Genomic DNA, 23,047 nt, shown 5'->3' on the forward strand with positions numbered 1-23,047 from the left:
GAACGCTGGTGCAGTTTTAGCAGTACACAGCGCTACATGGCTGGCTGCCTGCCTAACTGCTTAGAAGATCATGGTTTGAGGGGGTAGGGTGGTGGAACAACTGGAAAGAGGTGCCAATTAATTAAAACAAAAGTGCTGTCCCAACTTTCTAAAAAATGTATCAAAACTCTAAAAACCCGATAGCAATTACACTAAAAAGCCTAACCAAGTACACAATGAAAAGATCTGCTTGAATTCTGTCCTTTATTTAACTGTCACAATGCTTTATAAACAAATATTAAAATGCCTGCTTTTCAGGAAACATACCATAAGAGGCAGAGTAAAAGCCTGCACTATATTCATTTACTTTTGAACAAACTAGCAACACTATACTCTTTGTTATGGGTTCTTTCCTTTGAAATCTCTTTCTCTCAAATTTTACCCCTCTCCTGTTAATCCAAGCTATTAAAAGCTGATAATATGGCAAGAGTCAAATTTATGTTTAAAACATTTTTATTTCCAAAGAAGCCACTTTTACTAATTCCCCAAAAATAATAGTCCCAATTAAGTCCCAAAGGCATTAAGGAACACCTTTCAAGAAAAATAAAAGTCCCAAAGGCATCAAGAAAAATCACTTTTAAGAATAGTTACCAGTAACTTGTTTGTCTGGAAGAGATGGAATTGGAATGGCTGATCCAAACTTAATCAAAAGACGCTCATATAGCCAGTCAAAGTGTTTATATCTGTGGTTGACAGATCGATTAGTGTTCTGTAAAAACAGGCAGAAAAAGATCTTCCTTATGAGTTCTCTGCAATACATTTACTGGCTGCTACCAATACTGTAGTTATTTAACTGCTCAATGGATTCTCATAAAAACTATTCTAACCCACATAGGCTTATGCGTCAATAAACCTTAAGGTGCAAAAAGGATATCTGAGACATCACCTATGGCAAAGTTTTGGTATGCACTTACTGTACATGTAAGCTGATATTCTATGTAGCTCTTGAGACCATACATTTTAGAACCTTTTTTGGGATCAGCCACAACACAGTCAAACGTAGAGGTAGGATAAATCCACATTGGACCATAATCTCCAATCTATGGAAACACACGCAAAAAAATTATGAACTCTAAACATGCTACACAAGGTTTAAATAAATAATACCTTACCTAGACTATGCATTTAGATCCTCCGAGTTGGTAGGTCAGCTGCAAATTATTAGTACTTGTGTCAACATCTGACAGGATACCATGACTTAGCAGCCAAGTAGAACTCACAGCATTTAGGGTCTTTAGTGGCTGCTATTATCCATTTATGAATCTACTATAATTAGCAGTATGTAAATTAATTTTAACTGACACTGTAACATACAGTCAGGGTAAAGGACAGAAGAAAGGACAGGTCAGGGAGCAAAATAAATAAAACTAAGAGTGCCCTAATTGTGCTATATGGATTTAGACCATGATCACAGTTAAAAGGTGTTAACTATGTCTAGTATGTGTAGCTGAGATACCACAGGCCCCAGCTGAGCCAATGGTCAGGTTACATGGCATACACAAGACCCAGTGGAGTAGCTGAGATACTACAGGCCCCAGCTGAGCCAATGGTCAGGTAGGTTACATGGCATACACAAGACCCAGTGGGTCTTGTATTCAAACAGTGCTTACTCTAAGCGTTTAAATAAAGCCCAAGTGTAGTGAATTTTATTAAAACACCTATACCAATGTCTCAAGCAATTGCTACAAACATTTAAAAAATACAACTTACAATTATAGGAATTTTCTCTTTGGGTTTTACTAGCTGCTTTGCCAACAGATACTGTTCCACTCCAGGTTTTGCAAATCCAGGAAATCTGATCAAAAAGACAAAGTGACTGAATCCTTTTTTCAGAGGATCTCTGTCAGATTCAGAACTGCCAGCCATATCTCAAAGGCACTTGGTGCTTGAAAAGCTAAATGCAGCAATTATTAAGCTAATAATGCCAAAATGATCTAGTTGCTGACTAACATTTACATTAGCAACGCATGAAGCTGCGCTTACAGCTCTTTCATTGGACAAACTAAGCCAATCAGAACAAAGAGTGCAGAGGAACACTTAGTACCAACTGCCACAATAACATCATCTAAAAAGCCTCTGAATTCTCCTCTGTCAGTTGATAAACTGAAAGCTACAGTTTCCTGAAGTCACATTTCAGACACCTTATTAACGTGCCTTATTAACATGTACCAAAAGTGGATCATCATCTCAGAAGCCTTGCTTCCTACTACTGAACAACCCACACATACCCTTGATCACCATGGGAATTACTTTTAACTTTCTAGAACTTAAAAAGTAGTTCTTTGAGTAGTGCTGGATAACTGGATTAATGAAGGCTGCTGCTGGGACCAAAAAGAAAAAGGGGGGGGGGGGGGGAAAGAAACATACAAGTCACCACTGGGCAAGCTGAGCTAGTCACACATTTCTCTACCAGTGCTGTCCTATTAAGAAAACAGCAGGTAACAGAAGCCCACCGGAAAAAATATTAGCAAGCTATACAACCGAACCATTAAAAAGATCTACAGCCCTTCTGCGCTATTCAGAGGAATATGGATTTTAGCCTGTGTTGTCGCCATGGAAAATTGTGTACAAAAAGCACTGTCAAATTGCAGCTAACATGGCAATTGCACAGTCTTTTCAAGGCAAGAGATGAAGTTACCACATCCTAGATTACACATGTATGTACATTTGGAATTCATTTTTTGGACTGGAGTTTGAGAGAAAGGCTCATTTATCTACTTTTTTTTCTTTCACTAAAAGATAACTGAATTGCTGACATTTTCATAACAGACCTACTGGATACTTTATAGAACTAATGGCATATACACTGCTGAGCACAACGATCTCTCATTCAAATCATAATGGTGTTCACATTTCCCTACCACCACCTCTATTCTCCACCCTCACCCCGCTGAGTGCCGTGAGCTTTACTTGTTAAGTGGTATTTTCATAGCAGCTCCACGACTATTCCCACGCTGAAGCCCTGCTGGATCTGAAGTCTCTGTGTCTTTATAACCAAGGTAGGAAGCAGGTGTAGATTTGGGGTCATCCCAGTCATCGTCCCAGTCATCATCATCAACAGCTGCTAAAGGAGAGAGCATTTTGACGGCATTATTTTCAAAAGTGCACTATACACACCAAATAAACTTACATTCTATTAAAAATCCTTCCAAGACTAAGAACTCTTTAAAAAAATTACTTGTTTTAATGAGCCAAATACTTCAGAAGGCATCCAATTCAATGACCTCGCCCTGTTGCAAGAGTCCCTAATTAGGGTGCCCTAATGCACTATTCACACAGAGATGCCAAAACAAACAGCATTCTGAAATACAAAAAGTGTATATTATCTGAACACAGAGAAATATACTCTCATCTTTGAATGTCTGGCTCTAATAAATGGAATGTGCATTATTAATGGGATGTACATTAAGAATATGATGCTGCTTTTAGCAGAATTATGAAATGTGTCAAAGTCGTTCTCTTAAATTATGTTTGAGTCCTACTGCTCCCCCCTCCCCCAATCCTGACTAGTGACAGAAACGTTTAGCTGACCTGGACCTTGATAAGCCTGTGGATGACCAAATGCTGCAGGATCCCAGTTGTTGGAAGAACTGTTTTTTGGCCTAGTTTCAGGTTTCACTGCCCAGCCGTCGCCAGTTGTTGCATTGTCCCAACTTGTCCAAGGGTCATTTGCACTGCTAGCCTATGTTAACAGGGGGAGGGGGGGAAAGAGGAAAACACCCGTCCTTTTAGGAGACATCATATATACCTGATCACTACTCCAGTTGAGGATTTTTAAATTTGTTAACAGCAACCCATCAGCAAAATGGGCTGTATAACTAATTACCAATGGAGGAAGAGCTCAATTGCAGGTCAGTTGCAAGAAATATTTCCTAGCTGCCAATGGAGAAATACACCCCCCCACCCCTTTGATCAGAGGCTGGTTTAATTCTGTTAAGGGGGGAAAGTCCCTCATCTTAACATCTTGCCCCAATAGCATTGAAATATTAGACTACAATGAGGTAGACTTCCTGTTCCAGGTTTTGATAGCAGTTTTAAAAACAAAACTTTTCAGACTCTTCTACTAACAGAATGTGAAGGGTTGCATGTGTACCAAATATCAGATTTCTACCTGTTGTGCAAGTACATTAAATTTTGGTGTGAATCAGGGAAGCCCAATACTCTGCTTAACTGACTCACTCCAATATTTCTACATAATGTAAAAAGGTGACATCTGGTATGCATCTACTCTAAGATACGATGGTAACTAGAAAATTCTAAGAATATCCATTTTAAACACCTAACAGTACAGGTCATGGATCAAATCTAGCTAAAAGCACAGAACAAGTGAAATCACACAAGGGATGGAATGTCACATAACGCTGGCTTCTTTCTACTTCAGACTCGTATGGCTGAGACAGACATAGCCCAAGCTTGTTAAGTAAGTGGTTACCACTTCATGATTTTGTGTGTGTGCACATATATCTTTATACTGCTACATACAACTCACATTCTGTGACCATAGATTTATAATCTTGTTGCTATTGGGAGTTTTTCTTCCCCATCTCATTCACATGTTTTTGCTCAACTTCCCTCCTCTTCACAGCAAAGGGGAACAGCTCACGCTGAGGTGTCACCCCTGAGGAGACTGAAGCTACTCTGTCATTCTATGTATGCATAGAAATTCTGTGACTTTTTAGGCGCCATTCATTTGGACCAGCATTTGAATCGTTGGAAGACAGATGAGTTTATAAATACCTGTTATGTACTGTTTAACTTAAATATGATTAGTTATGTGTTTAGATATTTTGCACTTTATTAACTTGCAAGTCTTTCCTTAGGCATATTTTAAAATAATTAAGTCTGGTACCTTTTCAGTTACATAAGAACATAAGAGACGCCAATCTTGGATCAGGCCAAAGGCCCATCCAGTCCAACGCTCTGTGTCACACAGTGGCCAGAAATACCAGTGCCATCAGGAGGTCCACCAGTGGGGCCAGGACATTAGAAGCCCTTCCACTGTTGACCCCCCCTAGCACCAAGAAGACAGAGCATCACTTGCCCCAGAGCCCCTATCTATACCTTGTGGCTAATAGCCACTGATGGACCTCTGCTCCATATGCTTATCTAATTCCCTTTTGAAGCTGTCCATACTTGTAGCTTAGAAAATAATGTGCAACTAAGAGATATGCCCGCTAGACAAAACCCTTTATATGTATGTGTAAGGATTTCATGTTTATTTGTGTGTGTGTGTTTAAAAGCTTGGTTTACCTTGCTGTGTGAAAGTCTAGTGTGGTTGAAACAGGCAAGTGGTGTGATTGGTGAGTGACAGAGAGGGGGAGGGGTTTTGGAATGGATGCTGTGTGGATGATTTGAATGTCTATCAGGAGTGACTGTTAGAGTTTAGACAGTTAGGCAGACAGTTGATGTTCAGTTAAGCAGTTGGAGTTCTGATTTCTGTGAGAGAAGCAGAAAGTCAGTTAACTTCTGTCTCTGAGTGGAAGGAGACATCCCTGTGTGGGAAGGATTTGATTCTGTGTGTGAAAAGAGTGACATTTAGTTCTGTGTTATAGGAGTTACAATTAAAAGCTGAGAGTCTAGGAAAAAGTACAGTGAAAAGTGTTACAAAGTTGCTTGAAACCTCCCTGTCAGTAAAGGAGAAGCTTGTGAGAGACACCAAGCATTTGTTCAAATCATTCCCAGTACTGTTTACATTGTTTAACTTCGTATTTATGCTTTCTTTAAATAAATTCTATTTCCTTCAAGTATACCAGCTCAGTAAAGAGTCCTTCCTCAGACCACATAGACCTTCATGAAAGCCCAGACCCTCGGTATACCTACCCAGTGAGAAATATTATAGAAAAAGGTTTGGAAAGCCTTAAAATTTTCCTGGTGGCAGCCGGATACCCAAAGTAAAATAAAACATAAGAACACGTTTAAAGTAAAACTAGACCTCCCCAGATAAGAGGTCGTCACAGTATGCTTATCTTAGGACTGTGGTTGCTATGTGTCTTTCCATTTTTAACAATGAAAGATATACTATTTCTAGCTAGAAATAGTATATCTTTCTATGCACATAATTTATTCCAAGCACAATATTTGGCGTTCATGAAATGTAGGCAGGGCAAGAAAGTAGGTGTAGTACGGAGACAAGCCATGTGCAGTATCCTTGCAACCATTCAGAGGACAGGCCCTCTCCTTGTGTTAATGCTGGCAGTCCATGACATGCTGCAGCATACCTCCTCCTCTTCACAGCAAAGGGGAACAGCTCACACTGAGGCGTCACCCCTAAGGAGACTGAAGCTACTCTGTCATCGGGAAGAGCCACAATGTGAGGTCTCTAGCATGTAGTAAAACTACTTACATTAACTGACCAGTGGGGGAAGGTGCCATGTAGCCATGATTCCCACATTGCCAATGTAAGGTGGAGAGGAGATCTTGACCAATAAATCCATCTTCCAAAAAAATTACCCACAAAATTATCCATAAATTTCTCTTTAAAGTATGAGAAGAAATTAATGCACAAGCTTGACTTCCTATACTGCTGGGATCAGTTTTAGTTTTTAGAGAAATAGTCTAAACAAAAGCAATTACTCTCGGTACTTAATGCAACATAAAGGTACATTAGTGATTGTTTTATCCTTCTAACTATCTATAATGCACAACATAGAATAGTAACTGAGATACTAACTGCATGATCCTAGGTATATTTACTTGGAAGCAAGTCCTGCTCACTTCAGTGGGGCATAAGCTCAAGTATACTTTCACAGCCTAAATGTAGAACAGGTACTTTATTTAAACAAGAGACTGTTAGACCTAGGCAGAGGAGGTTCCCAAACTTATTTGGCCTACCGCCCCCTTTTCAGAAAAAAAAAATACTCAGCGCCCCCGTGGACATCTACCTTCAAGAAGTGGACAAAAAGATGAAGTTTGTGGATGCACCTGGATCGTTCCAGCGCCCCCGAGGGGGTGGAATTGCCCACTTTGGAATCCAGTGACCTAGGCTAATGCTTCTTTCTGTTTTACCTACTAGATACTGCAAACAGCTGAATATATTAGGTTCCCCCCCAAAATTGCTGCAGCTGTAGGAGTGTCTACTTTCACCCGCAAGTTAGATCAGCCAGCTTTCAGTTCTGGCAGTCAGACATACATTCAATTTTAAAAAAATGCATTTCTTGGAATTACTGCATGAACAAAGCATATTCTGGCACTGAATATAATGGTTTACATAGACAATCAGCACTCTACACATTACTCCAATGGTCTGCTGAATTCTATCATTTGCAGAACATCTCAAACAATGTTTAATACATTGTTTATAAGTGAGCTTTTTGTTTCAGTGGTACAAAACGCTTACAACAGAAGTATGAATGAGAATAATAAGCCACACCCCCCCCCCCCCCCCAAAAAAAAAAATAACCCAGTGTTAGCAGAAAGCCCTACTAACAGAAAGCAAAAAAAACAACCCCAAAACAAAAATCTGTTATGCCTCAATGTATCAAAATTCACCTGGTCTCCAAAATCCCTATGGAATAAGAATTAGCTACCAGGTCAAAACAACATGATGGAATACAGTGAAAATCTCTGGGAAGCAAGCAAATTCCATAACATCTGAACAGGCATTAGTTTTGCCAGAGGCGCTGCCTTTTACTCTTGGATAGTCCCAACAGCAAAGGCACCCCACTTCTAACCTGACCCATAGACCCACAAAAACCCAGCTAACATTAGGGGGGGGCAGGGAAATTTTTTCACCCACTGTGGCCCTTTCTTACATGCTCATGGAAATGCCGATCTCCACTTTGGAAGTCAGGAAGCTATTGTTCTTCAGGACAGTTTAGCCAGGGATCCTGGAAGATTCCCCCCCCCTCTTCTGGGCATAGAACAGGGGTCACTGGGGGTGGGGTGGGGTACATTTTTGTGAATTTCCTGCATTAGGCAGGGGGTCAGACTAGATGACCCTGGAGATCCCTTCAAACTCTATGATTCTATTTTCAGGGGGGAAATGGAAATTTTTGGGGAAACTGAAATATATGCAACGTTTCCCTACCCAGCCAAAACCTCTTTTACTGATTTAACATTAAATGCATTATTAATAACATAGGATATAAAATTGTACTAGTTGGCATTTATTGAATTTAAAATTATAAAAACTGGGGAAAATTGAGAAAGTCTGAGAACTTTTTCATGCTCCATATTTGGAATGAATGGAATGCTTTGTAAGCCAAGGGCTTTCACACTTTGAGAAAGTATTTTATAGGACTTTCTTCAGTGCTCCCCCAAATGTCTCAATTTTTTCAAGTCCTCAGACTTCCTCATGCTATACATTAGGAGTCCAAAAAGCCCAGTCTTAAGAAGCATTATAGAGAAAATATTTCATTGGGATTATTTTTCAGTGGTCTCCCAAACTTTTTTTGCTGGAAAAAGTGTTCAAAGAAAAATAAATCAGAACGAAACCATCCCCCCCACCTGCCCATTTCTTTCCTGATCCTTTTCATTTCTAAGTAGATCTATCAAGTAGATTCATCTCCTTCCAAGCACAAATTCTTTAGGTGTCACGTATTTTTTCTCTTGCTAGGACATCAGATTTATATTGATAGATCCTTTAAGTGTATCTTAGTGCAACAGTGGCAGGACAAACACCCCTATATTTTATTACACTGACATGTTTCAGTAAACATTTTACTATTGAGAATACAACGGGGGCAAAGCTTCATTTCATAGATGTCCCTCCTCATATGAATATCCTACCCCCTTACAAGTATAAAGTAGTATGTCAATCTGGGCACTACTAGGTTCACTCACTGCCACAGGCTGTTGTGATGACCACAAACGTAGGTGGCTTTAAAATTAATTAAGACATCGGATGGTTGAATGTGAGAGGGCCCTGGATTCCAGAAATTGCCACCAACAGCCTAAAGAACAGCCAGCACTGCAAGGACAATCAAAATGAACACTGTGAGCTGACTGCAAGCTGAGAACTCTGAATAATGGCTGCTACCATCATACGAACAACGACAACTACTAGCACTTTATTATGGTTTTAGAATTGTTTTAATTGTAACTTATGTTTTAATGTAATTTATCTGTTTTTATGTAAGCTGCCCTGAGCCTGCTTCGGCCAGGGTAGAAAATAGAAAAATAAATAATAAAACAAATTCAGTGGGGAACACATCATTTACAAGCCATAATAGCTAAATGGAATCTCCATGATCACAAGTAGCATACCTATAAGTAAAAACTGCAAGGGGAGAAACTTCCCTTGTATTCATGCTTGTGGAGTTTCCTAGAGGCATCTAGCTGTGACTTAAAATCAGGATTCTGGATTAGATACACCAGAAAGTCTCATTGTACATTCATCTGTATCTCTCTTGCAATCCAGCTCCAGACAGTAGGTTCAAACTAGCTTAGTATTGCACTGGATGAGAATATGAAAACGCCTTACAACAGCTAGGGTTGCCAAGTCGTTCTTCACTCACCGGCGGAGGAGCATTCTCTCTGTCCGGGAGCTGCCGAGATATGTGCGTGCGTGCGCGCCGCCAGAACGTCACAGGAAGTGACGCATGACATAGAGCACATTGGGGGCATGGCCCCAATCGTTGGAGGGAAAACCATAGAGTTTTCCCTCCAACGATTGGGGCCACGCCCCCAACGTGCTCTACGTGGTTGCGTCATTTCCGCTTCGAGGGGCGGGGTTCCCCCCGGGGCCCGATTCCGTGGCGGCGGAAATCGGGCCTCCAAAGCGGGGGTTTACCCGCCCCCACTTGGCAGCCCTAACAACATCAGACCATGATCCATCAAACCTGGGATCATGTACTCCATTTGCAATAGCTTTCCAATGTCCCAAGGCCAGAGTGAAACAGTTTTCTACACAAGGCGAGCAAGGAATATATGAACAATTCACTCATATACGAAACAGAAACTGATAATCTAAAAAAAAAAAAAAAGCAAAAGCCACATAGCTAGGCAGAAAGCAATAATCTTGAAACAACAGAGAAAGGCAACTTGGTACCAGCCTGATTAATTCATGGGACTTCCCAGCTAAGCAGAACTTTCACATACTACGACAGAAAAGGATAATCCATCAGTACCTCACAGGTTCACTTCAAAGTCTAGCCTTCCGTACACATTTACAATAGTATCTCCTACTATCTATAGAAAGAAAATAAAAATGTGTTTAAATCTTGCAAATAACTTTTTCATAGCCCAGAAAAAAGAATCTCTCTAATTGATTCTGTGTATTTTAATAAAAATACTAAGAATGCATACATTTCTTTAAATGCTAGCTTATGCAGGAAGAGAGGACCTATTATTTAAAATCTTCCAGCTGTACCTTTATTGTATTATAAACTTGACTTTATCAAGTACTCCTTAATGATAAAAATGATAATGTGTGGGAAGTGATCAAATTGTCTGAATTATTTTTGTTTTGATTATTTTTTTATCCTTGTAGTAATTTTTTTCTAAAACATTTTTACCTTTCCAGTAGGAGGAGTTGAAGGAGAGGACTGAGTAAAGATTTCCAAAATATCTGTATGAGTGGTAGATGTCAGAGAATTCACCTTAAAAATAAAAAGCATTCTATGAAGGAAGGAAGAAATTATCAGGAGAACCTGGTTGAGGCCTGTGAGGCCTACAGCACAGAAAGTTTCTTCTGAGCAAAGCAGATGACCAAAATGTACGCATGCTATAGGATTCTCAGTAGCAGAATGCCGCATGCATGCAAGCAGAAGCTCTTTTCTGAGGATGCCACGATTTTGCCCTCACAGCACAATCAAGTTACACTTTCAAGTTTATATCCTAGATGTTAAAATAAAAGCAGAAGACTTTCAACAAAGTAAGTTGGAACGGTAAACCATGCAAACAACCACAAGGAATACAGCCATAAAAGACAATCAATGTGTTCTATCAGTCATCATCCCACTAAACACACATCCTAGCATACATTTAATCAGCTCATCAATTAACCTCATTTGTGGTTTTCACTACGCAAGTATCACACAATTCAAGAAAGTTCAAAATTCAATGCTTGTTTCTATTGCACACACTAGTAAATTCCTCTAGTGTCACTATTCCTCAAGAGAGGCATTACTGTATTGTTAGAGAACAGGTTCTCAGCCATTTGGCTAGGACGTCCATTTGTGACTGGGGTGGGGGTAAGCAAGGATGACTCTGGGGGGATGGGTCAGGCTTTGCTCTAAGCCAGGTAGCTATCAAGCAGCTTCCAATAGCCTGCCTCCAAGGAGCTGGCCCAGTGGAGAGTGGGGAGAGCAAACTGGAGTCCAGGTTTCCCTATGGTCCACGGCGTGGGTTGAAAGGAGCTGGTTGACAGTGATGTGCCATTCTGGAACTCTCTCTCAGCGAAGACCCACCTTCCCATCCTATGCTTTCAGAATTTATGTTCTGTGTGCTATCCATCATTTAGGGATCCCAAGTCCCCCTGGGGGGCGCCAGAGGCCCGTTCCCCAGCGTCACCGGATCGGGCCCTGGGGGGAACTCCACCCCAACGTGCGCGTCACCCGGAAGTGACGCGGGCAAGCTGGGGGCGGGGCCACGGCCATACAAGGGAAAACTCTATGGTTTTCCCTTGTATGCCCGTGGCCCCGCCCCCAGTGTGCCTGGCGTCCTCCAGTCACTTACGGGTGACGCGCGCACACAAGATGCCGGCCGGGAGCCCCCCCCCTCCCGGCGAAAATACACTTGGCAACCCTATCATCATTTGCTATGACTCCAAGGGGCCACTGGTTAACACAGCCAGAAAGGAATTTTACCCAGGGCCATGACTGCCTCTGACAGGCTCTGTGGTTTTTGCCTTTCCCATAGAAAAGAAAGTGTACATATACTGTGTATCCTTGACTGTACCATAAAGAGCAAAACTGTCATTGCTGGCATTGAAACATCAGTTAAAGAACATAGTGCAGGCCAGGGTTCCTGCATGACCAAAGGGGAGTTGCCTTAAGGGGCTCAGGGGGCGGGGCATGAGACAGCCAACCTCAGGGCTGGCCACGGCCCCCGGGAGGATGGTGATGGCTAGGAATTGCAGTTTCTGCCACTTTTAGCCCTAACACCAGCAGCTCTCTGCCCTTAGTTACCACAACAGGCTGGTTGGGGAAGGTGCTGACAGCAGTTGGGATGTCAACCGCACCCACTGTCCCCAGCCTATGCTGAGCCAAAATCTGAGGAAACTGTAATCAATATAGTTGTGGGCCAATTCCTCCCAGCATGATGGGTCTGTGTTGTCCTTCTTCCCACCCACCACTATGGGTTTGTCCCCACTCCAGGCACATTTTACAAGATATGCACTTCATACATTCACTCTGCTAAAAGAATGACAAACTGAGATTGTGAAAGCTTATGTTTTGCTAGGATACAAGAGGAGTTCATTACGTCTGCATATGGGTAGTTACGCCAGTGCATTATGGTATTCTGTTGAAGAAGTTAATGCAAAATTGAGCACAAAAATGACAAGAGTCAGAAGAGGCCTTATTTAGTGCAACCAACAATCAAGGTCTTACTCTGAGCTCACAATACTAATGATTTGCTGAGCAACTTGCTTGAATTTGGCTTTGCCTTATCACTTCTAGGAAAATCAGTTCTGAAGTCTTAGTTTCCAGACACAGCAATACTCAATGTAAAAGAATGAAGGGCTGCACCAATTGGAGCAATAGATGAAAAAAACAATGGTGCAGAGGGGGAAAATTCTTTATTCCAAATATCAATACCCTTACATGTTTTGCACCAGCTTCTTCAGGGATTTCTATACATATATAAAAAATTTAAGGAAAAAAAAGGAAAATGTTAACAAACTTTACTATTTCTCTTCATTATTTGCAATAATAATTAATAATAATTACATCAATTATTTACAGGCATTTGGATTTTTGGAACTAATAGCTTGGGAGCTCTCTTGTTTGTACATATCTATAATAACTGATGTAACATCATTCTAAGTTCCTAGTAATGTTCTGGTGTCCCCTGATCATGAAGAATACTCTGTACCTGCTCAGAGGTACTATCTTTTAATACATTATTTATTATGGTTTGATATGTTTTAAATAATGGAGAAATAGCAATAAAATGTTTGTTAACCTTTTTCTTTTCTCTTCCATTTTTTATATATGTACAGAACCCCTTGAAGAAGCTGGCACAAAATGCATAGGGGTACTGCTATGTTGAAAACAAAATTGCTTCCCGTTGCACCATTGTTTTTTCCTTTGTCCTTTGTCTCTATACTCAGTGCAGCCACATCTTATTGTTTGAACATTTTCCAATTATAAAAGATAGTGAACTATCATTTTTCTTCAGTCCAAAGCCGGTTTCTTTGAAGCAGCATTTCCAGAAGGTTAACAGCTTTCTGAAAACAATGTTAGTTATCAGAATACAAACTTAAGACTTAACCAAAGGTAGTGCTAGACATCTTGTTACCTTATCCCTGGTTATTTACTTAAAACATTTGTCTTTCCATCCAAGTACCAATCCACAAGGTTGGTTAATTTACCATACACAACATCACTTTATTGTTTATTAACACTAAACAGCAAAAGCAGACTCTAGTTACAAATAATCAGCAAGCACATCACCAGTAATTTCACAAACCAACAGTCTGAACACTAAACAAGAGCGTCAGTGTTTATATCAACGGCCATCTCAGTGATTGTCTTTAAAAGGCAATGAAACACCAGCAAGGAAGGAACAAGAACAGCTTCCCATGGGATGGCATTCCATAGTTGCAGGGCCACACTACTGTAACAACCCTAACTTTCTTGGCCTCCCATTGCTCTTGATATTGTGCAGACCCATGGAGAAGGACCTCAGTGCTCAGGCAGGTCTATATGAAGGGAAAACAAGCCTTGCGATACTGTGATCCCAGACCTTTATATCTTTAAAGGAGGCAGGGATTCTCTGCATCAGGGAAAGGGGATGGAATTAGCTTGTTCTTTCTTTCAAAGGGCGGGAGCTTGTAGAGCATCCACTGCCCACATTCACCTTGCTTACAAATCACTTCATAGAACTAGCCAGAAAATATATGATTCTGACTGCTGGGAACCAATTGCTCAGTCCTAGGAATGCTAACTGAAGGAAAGGCACTAAGGAGGTACAGTCCTAATGCAGTTGTCACAGTTAATTGTGGTATAAAACTGAACTGTTTTCCATCCCCTTGCCTTACACTTGGCTTTTAAAGTGTAGCTGATATAGTTCTCACGGTAGTGAAGACGTAAGATGGAAACCTCCCTGTACCATGCATACTTTTAAAATGTGTCTGCCAGGGAGACAGGGAGGTCTGGAAGCTCACTGAAGTTTTTAAAATCAAAATGGGGGTCACTGATAAAATAAGCATGGATTATCTACAGATGCTGAACTGGCAAAAAGAATATGAGTTGGCCAGAGATCATGAGGGGACAGAGTAGGCAGAAAGACTTGCCTCTGCCTCTTCAAGCAGCCCAATTGTGTGCACTTCCCTTCCTTGTAGAAGGTAATTTGTTTTGCAGGGAAATTATTTATACTCCAGATGACTGTAGAGCATGCAGGAGTGGAGATAGCAAAATAATGGTGATTTACGCTGGATGGAGCTAAGAAGTATGTTGTAATGGAACTTGAGTTACCAACATTTCAAGGGCCCCAAATCTACTTTTCTTCTAAAACAACAATAATACCATGTTTGGCAGTAAAGTAGTATATACGATTAAGAACAAGTACACTAACATTTGAAAATGGCAGCAAGTTAATAATTAAACCATTTAAGTTAAAGGAACACTTTATCCATTAATGGGTACAAACTTACCTAAACATACAGATTTACAAGAAAAACAGATCTCCAAATAGAATAACTAGAATTGTTCTCCTACATTTACCAGAGCATTAAAAGGGTTTATCTTTTGCCTTATTAAAGTAATACATGTGTTCAACTTATGTCTCAACAAATTAAAACATAAAGATTTACAAGAAAAACAGATCTCCAAATAGAATAACTAGAATTGTTCTCCTACATTTACCAGAGCATTAAAAGGGTTTACTTTAATCTCAATATCATTTTTTTTAAAAGCAAGTTGCTTAAAAAGTATCTTTTGCCTTATTAAAGTAATACATGCATTCAACTTATGTCTCAACAAATTAAAACATAAAGATTTACAAGAAAAACAGATCTCCAAATAGAACAACTAGAATTGTTCTCCTACATTTACCAGAGCATTAAAAGGGTTTACTTTATTCTCAATATCATTTTTTTTAAAGCAAGTTGCTTAAAAAGTATTTTTTGCCTTATTAAAGTAATACATGCGTTCAATTTATGTCTCAACAAATTAAGGGCCTAATGCACTTCCAGAATAAGGATGGTGCCCACAAACTCTTAGCACAAGCCTTTCAAGCCAGCTTCCAAAATAAAATACAAAATTAAAATCACAATAAAAGCACCAATTTACCTCTTTAGTCCAGCTGTGTCAACACTAATTTCTGTGCTAACACCTTTAAATAGATTAAACAGGTGAGACATAAAGAATAGAGGAGGCAAACAGAGTCCAAGGCAGTAAAGAAAACAAAAAACGAACAACCCCTAGTTGTTTCACTATTTCCAGCTAAGAAGTATTATTTAATAGGAGGACTAGGAAACTGAAATAAGGACTTAATCTCTTTGAAAACCTAATTGTTAACAGAACTGGAAAAGTGTACTCTCTCAAATATACCACTTAGTACTGGATCACCATGACTCAAATGGAAATAACTCCAAGGCTGAATGGGAAAAAATGTAAAGCATGTGGATTCCAAATACGACCTGGCCAGAAAAAAAAAAGACTTGACACCCGCCCCCCTTTATAGCTTCCGTTTATGACAACAACAAAAAGAAAATCTGCTCCTGTCTGAATGGGCAGATGACTGCTGTTCTACCCCATAGGACTGAACCTGAGTTCTACAAAGATCCATTTTGTCTTCAGTGGATTTTTTTAAAAAACACATGCAGCCGGTGGTACAGTTTGTTCATCATACTGGAATGCACTGGAATTAGAAAGCTGTAAAACCCAGCTTTATTTTTTATTTCAGCAAATTCAGGAGCAGTGATTCCGTCACTGAACGAATGCCTGAATGTGGGTAGATGAGAATTTTAAAGAGGCTGATAGATTAGTCTAGGGGACTGTCAATTTTACCTACCGTGAGCGGAAAGACAAGGTGCAGCCAGGATGTGCTCCTGGATTTTCAACTGGAATCTCAGGAGGCAAAAGGCCATCATATATTTTTTTTACCTCTTAATGTCCAGGATCCAAATCACCACATAACTATTTCTATACACCCAAAGGTCTTCTGGATTTGTATACTTTAAAACACTAACTTCTTTGCCACATGATGCAGCCCTTTTTGAAGCTGAAAGGCAGTTTAAGATACTGAATGAGAATCCTGTTTACAATCAAAACCCCCAACAAGAATGCCAAAGTAATTCTCTGGATCTCAGCCAAAGTAATTCTTTCTTATCTTTTTGTCTAATATTTCTCCCCATTAGTATTCATCATCTCTATAACATTTGTTAAGCTACAAGAAACCTTGCATTTTTCTGTGTTCTCACAGCCTTCCCTCAGTTAAGAAAGCTGCTTGGATTAAAAGAAATTTGCATTTCGTCCACCAAGCAAAAACTCAGTTCTCAATCTACACCAATATGCTGGCTGTCTAACATTTAAAATTTCTGTTGGCTGGTCTGTTAGCATTCTAAAAATAAAATCAAGAAAAAAATGATGTCAAACCACTGCTTCTTCTGTATTACTGTATTTCAGTTTTTAGTCATGAAACGAATATTCAGCTTTCCAGGGATCTTTTTGTAGAAAAAGCCCAGCAGGAACTCATTAGCATAATAGACCACACCCAACAGCAGGAACTCATTAGCATGGGCCACACCCCCTGACAGCACAGCTCATTAGCACATTAGGCCGCACCCACATGTTACCAGAAGTGTGCTCATCCAGCCACACCCACCTTTTGCTTGTTATTCTGTTTACCTTGTTTGTTGTCAAAACCCAGGGCCTTTTTTTGTAGCAGGAACTCCTTTGCATGTTAGGCCACACACCCCTAATGTAGCCAATCCTAATGAGTTTCTGCTGTTGGGTGTGGCCTATTATGCGAATGAGTTCCTGCTGGGCATGGCCAACTTGGGAGCCAGCCGGAACTCCGTTCCTGTGCGTTCCTGCCCAAAAATAGCCCTGGCTTTCACTATCAGACAGGTGAGCAAGCATACCCATTAAATTATGCTGCATAGCTCCACAAATGTCTCTTCCATGAAACCAAACACAGTTTAGAGCTTGTTACAGATTCTGAAATTCCTTGCACTATAAATTAGAAACCTAAATTCTGGGAAATTGAACATTTTCACTGATTAATGAAAGAACTAGGCTCCCACGAGTGCCTAGCTCAAAAGCCTTTTTTCAGTGCAAGTGAGACACCTTTGTACACTACCACCAAGAAGGGAAAGAAAAAAAATCTTGCTCCTGACCTCTGGACTGTTAAAGGCTTTGTTGCTGTGAAGATCTGAACGTGCAATATAGATTTGCATCTACACAGGATATCACAAAAAAGGAGTTTGTGGAGGTGACCATGAAGTCACAGATAATGCTTGACTGGGCTTGCCTTAATCTCACAGAAAGGACTCTGACAGAGCTGCTCAGTCCATAGAGAGAAGCAGGAAATGCAAAATGCCTTAGTCAAGCAGTCTAAGGCCTAGGGAAACAGAAGCTTGAGAGGCCAATAACCCAAGGAAAGAAGGGGAACTAAGAACTGAGGCTTAGGAGATGGAGAGACCCTAAATAAACTTCAGACAATACCACGAGCTAGATCATATACTGCACCAAATACTGGAATAGTTCCTTTGAAGTCTGGCATTAAACAAGGGAGCCAAAGGAGGAAGAAACTGAGGAATAATAGCAGAGAAGTGAATGGCACACAGTGACATGCTGCTGAAGCAAGCAGTTTTGTATTTTGTAACAGCCACCCAAATCTACTGGTTGAACTGACTTAGGTCTTACAATGTTATTAACATCCAAGGTGCTGAGAATTCAAAGAAGGAATATACAATGTTCAGCCAATTTTCTGTAAAGAAAGAGAGGTCATTCTTGCTGGGACTAAAGACCAAATGAGAAGGGAGCACTCACTGGAGAAGACCCTGATGCTGGGAAAGATTGAAGGTTAAAGAAGACAGGGACGGCAAAGGATGAGATGCTTAGACAGTGTCATAGATGAAATGAACATGAAATTGAGCAAACTTCAGAGGATGGCGGAAGACAGGAAGGCCTGGCGTGATCTGGTCCACGGGGTCGCAAAGAGTCGGACTCAACTGTGCGACTGAACAACAACAACAACAAAGTCCTATAGTTTACTCAAATGATAGCAAGAGCATGTTGGCAAGATATGCAGCTTCAAAGAGATGCCAACAAAGAAAGTCGCAGGAAATCAGCTGTAGACTGACACAGTACAACATGAAAGAGGTGGGAGGAGACAGAGGAAAGGAAGGATCACTAAGGTAGAGGGATACAGATAAATCCAGGGCTATTTTTGGGCAGGAACACACAGGAACGGAGTTCCGACTGGCTTCAGAGTTGCCACTCCCACTATAGCCAAAACCTCTGCGTGCGTGGCTACAGAGGAAAGGCCCGGAGAGCAACCCCCCCCCAGCGACTCCAAGGCAGGCGGGCCTCCCCGTACCTTCCCTGGCCTGTCCAAGGGCTGGCTTGCTCGGGCTCCTTGCAGCCACAGGGTGCCCAGACAAGCTGGGGTGGGGGGTTGCCCCGGCTCCCTGCAGCCGCGGGGCACCTGGGCAAGCCAAGGGAAGGCATGCTAATGAGTTCCTGCTGGGCTTTTTCTACAAAAAAAGTTCTGGATAGATCTAATTCAAGCTATAAGGTATGGATAAACTGTATGTAGTTGGCAAGAAAGGGGGGGGCACTGAATAGCAAAGAATGATGGCCAGCTGGCATGGTGAATACTGAAAGCGTATTTGCAAAGTAAATAAAAGAATAGATCAAGGAATAGAAGGGGCTTTAACTGTTGGCAGGGGAAAAGTGGGAATGCAAGGGTAAAGCGGTTACAGTGTCAGGCTAGGATGTGGGGGATCCAGGTTCAAATCCCCACTCCACCACAGAAGTTCACTGGGTGATCTCAGCCAAGTCACTCTCTCAGCTTAATGTACCAGGGTAGTTTTTAGAATAAAGAGGAGGATGGGGAACTTATGCTATAAGCCGCTTCGGGCTCCCATTTTGGAGAAAAGTGGACTATAAATATTGTAATAAAATAAAGGGAGCTTTGGAATCCAGAGGACTGTGCACCAGAGAGTCATCAGAATATATGGTTGCACGATCCAGCCTCTGAAATTAGAACTAGGACAGAGATTTCCCAGAAATAGATTAACCAGACTACACAGTTCACTCAGAAAAATCCAAAGCAGCAAATCAGGCCACATACTACATTCACAGAGCAGCCTCCTCCTGTGGTCCAGAAGGGACAACACAGTCATTTAGGCCTTTGTAATGTGTGGTAAAGACCGATGAATATGAATATGAATTATTAATTCCACACAAGCAGTTCAGTTCAACTGACCTCTGTTTTGCTCAACTGTATCCACAGAGGATCCTTCACAAATGTTTCTTTGCTGTTTCTTGCCAAGTTTTATAACTTACTGATCAGGTCACACATAAGTCTTGTTGGCATAGAAATAGTCATTTCCACAGTACCATTTCATGATGCCATGAACCATAAAGAGGAGGTTCATGACACCACACAGGGAACAAAGCATTTTTTCTACACAAGCACTACCATCCTAGTTATATACAAACTGTAATTATACAATTCATTATATCCCGCCTGCCATGCTGACCCACAACCAGAATCGCTATTTTTAAACTAGCAATATGTCAGGCTGTACTAAACTTCTTTTGAGAAATATTTTGATTAGTTATCTGTACCTTTATAAAGCCATAACCTGGGTAACCCAGGCTACCCCAATCTTTGCCCTGGATAGTACTTGGATGGGAGACCACCTGGAGGTCCAGGGTTGCTATGCAGCAGCAGGCAGTGACAAACCACCGCTGTTTGTCTCTTGCCTAGAAACCCCTACGGGGTCACCACAAGTCGGCTGCGACTCAACAGCACTTTCCTCCATCACATCTATAAAAACAGCCTTCCTTAATTTCAGAATTGTTACTTTAAAAACAGTCATATAATTTAGTACTGGGGACATACTGTTGCCCTGGTGACCAAGATTATTAGGGTATTCTTAAGATAGAAGAAAATAGCTAGAAGCAGCCGAAGGAGAAGGTGTTGTAAAAATGGGTGTTGGGGATCAGCCCGGGCTCAGAGATAGCAAAGACTCCTCAGGAGAAGAGGACTCTTCAGGAGAACAGAAGCCCCCTGTAGCCAGCCTTGAGTTAACAGGAGAAGCTGACCAGCAGGAAAATGAGCTGCAAGATTTACAGCCAACAACTGGTGCAGAGCCGCCAACACCCTCCAGCCCTGATTCAGCAAGTGAACCTCAGTTGGCCGTTCCCAGCCCACAAGTATCACCCACACCCTTAGAGCAGACTCAGACTGAACAGAACAGACTGAGGCAGACTCAGCATGGGTTCTGTAAGGGAAGATCTTGTCTCACAAACCTGTTAATGTTCTTTGAGGAGGTGAACAAACATGTGGACAAGGGGGATCCAATAGATATTGTTTACCTTGACTTCCAGAAAGCTTTTGATAAAGTTCCTCATCAAAGGCTCCTAAAACTGGCTAATTAATAGAAAACAGAGAGTGAGTGTAAATGGGCAATTCTCTCAGTGGAGGGGGGTAAGCAGTGGGGTACCGCAGGGATCAGTACTTGGTCCACTGCTTTTTAACTTGTTCATTAATGATTTGGAGTTGGGAGTAAGCAGTGAAGTGGCTAAATTTGCGGATGATACGAAGTTGTTCAGGGTGGTGAAAACCAGTGAGGATTGTGAGGAACTCCAAAGGGATCTGTCAAAGATGGGCAAGTGGGCATCAACATGGCAAATGGGGTTCAATGTGGCCAAGTGCAAGGTGATGCACACTGGAGCCAAAAATCCTAAATATAAATACACGCTGATCGGGTCTGAACTAGCAGAGACTGATCAAGAGAGAGATCTTGGAGTTGTAGTAGATATCTCACTGAAAATGTCGAGACAGTGTATGACTGCAATAAAGAAGGCCAATGCTATGCTGGGGATTATTAGGAAGGGTATTGAAAACAGATCAGCCAATATCATAATGCCCCTATATAAATCAATGGTGAGACCTCATTTGGAATACTGTGTGCAGTTCTGGTCGCCACACTTTAAAAAGGATATTATAGTTTGGAAAAAGTGCAGAAAAGGGCAACTCAAATGATAAAAGGGTTGGAACACTTTCCCTATAAGGAAAGGTTAAAGCGCTTAGGGCTCTTTAGCTTGGAGAAAAGACGACTGAGGGGTGACATGATCGAGGTTTATAAGATTATGCATGGGAAAGAGCAGGTAGAGAAAGAGGTACTTTTCTCCCTTTCTCACAATACAAGAACCCGTGGGCACTCCATGAAATTGCTGAGCGGTCGGGTTAGAACGGATAAAAGGAAGTACTTCTTCACCCAAAGAGTGATTAACACATGGAATTCACTGCCACAGGAAGTGGTGGGTGCTACAAGCATGGACGGCTTCAAAAGGGAATTAGATAAGCATATGGAGCAGAGGTCCATCAGTGGCTATTAGCCACATCTATTATGTTCTTATGTTCTTAACACCACAGACAGAGGCTGAGAACAGAGCTACAGACAAGATGGCAAAGTGCATGCTTCCTGGCCCAATGGGTGATGCCAATGCCAGCTGCTTGCTGATTGCAGGATTACTTCTGAGGAGCTGGCTGCAAGCATGACCCTTAGGCAACCAACCAAGAAAGGCTGTACAACAGACGTCAAGCCAGAGGTGTTGAACTCTTTTGTTATGAGGGCTAGATTTGACATAAATTGGACTTTGTCGGGCTGGACCATGTGTGTCATAAAATGTAATGCCAGGGAGAAGAGATACAAACTTTATATAGGACAGATAAGCACAATTAAATTGGAGCCCCACATTAGGAGGATGTGTGTGTTAAAACTAATATTTCTCTGCAAAACTGGAGTCCCTTAAGTTTGCAGAACTCTAGATTTTAACCCTGGCTGGTCCCAAACCACAGAACTCTAGATTTTAACCCTGGCTGGTCCCAACCCCCCCATGCCCTTAAAACATGCCTGCCTAAATTGGAAAGGTGGGAGAATAGTGGGATTTTGAAAAGCAATTCTTTAAAATACAAAAGAAGTACAAGGATCCCAGCAGAAGGACTTCCACCAGTTCCTACCTGTGACAAAGACTACAGTGGCTGGGAGCGGTCACTGGGAAGTTTGGCAGCCCTGGCCTGTGCTCAGAGGCAGCCCCAGCCTGTGCTCTTTATACTCTAAGGCAGCTCAGGCTCAGAACAGCGAGGATGGGCAGGGGAGGGGAGAGGGAAGAGAGCCCCACTCCCAGGCTGGATTAAAGGTTTGACACCCCTGTGCTAAGCTACCACCTCTGCCTTGTCAGGACTTCAGGATCTTGCACTGAACAACTCTGCCTTGTTTGAGTTTTGGTACCTGATACTCAAAGCTTGCAAGTCAGTACAATGGGTGACCATGCTAGTACTCTCTAGACACATGCTTTAAAACATTTCCCCCCCTTTCTAATGCTCAGAAGGTGTTTCTTGCCTCCAGCATTCTTAGTCTGCTGCTCACTAGCTTAGTTTAGCTCCCCTCTTCTCTTCACCTGAACGTGAAATTCACATGGTTACCGCTTAGAGGATCTTATGTTATTGGATCCCAGATCTGAAAAAAACTAAAGACAATTGTTCTAAGAGAAAACATTTCTAGATAAGCTAAGGGACTGTGCTTTGGAACAGCTGGTCATGGAAAGTATCTGTAGCCAACAATTCACTGAAGGCTGATATGGGATGTAAATGCTGTTGAACAATTCAGAAAACAGTGACCACAGTCCAGCAAAATCAACACATAACAACTAACAGA

General features: G+C 41.4%; 1 protein-coding gene across 4 annotated transcripts in view; it reads right to left on the bottom strand.

Annotated features, from left to right (window-relative positions):
• The window catches only part of SNX9 (sorting nexin 9), a 70,748-nt gene that overhangs the window by 18,860 nt on the left and 28,841 nt on the right, over positions 1 to 23,047 (bottom strand). Inside the window, exons 5-10 of one of the 4 annotated variants that reach the window (XM_015418280.1) lie at positions 10,494 to 10,577; positions 3,571 to 3,721; positions 2,950 to 3,100; positions 1,750 to 1,834; positions 954 to 1,079; positions 631 to 748 (exon numbers count right to left, since the gene is read on the bottom strand). In XM_015418280.1, the coding sequence (XP_015273766.1) occupies positions 631 to 748; positions 954 to 1,079; positions 1,750 to 1,834; positions 2,950 to 3,100; positions 3,571 to 3,721; positions 10,494 to 10,577 (715 nt within the window). Of the gene's footprint in view, positions 1 to 630; positions 749 to 953; positions 1,080 to 1,749; positions 1,835 to 2,949; positions 3,104 to 3,570; positions 3,722 to 10,493; positions 10,578 to 23,047 lie in introns of all 4 variants that reach the window. The other 3 variants (XM_015418279.1, XM_015418282.1, XM_015418281.1) reach the window with 3 other exon arrangements.

This window comes from Gekko japonicus, unplaced genomic scaffold, assembly GCF_001447785.1.
Source record: "Gekko japonicus isolate JY-2015 unplaced genomic scaffold, Gekko_japonicus_V1.1 scaffold4107, whole genome shotgun sequence".
NCBI classification, from domain to species: Eukaryota; Metazoa; Chordata; class Lepidosauria; order Squamata; family Gekkonidae; genus Gekko; species Gekko japonicus.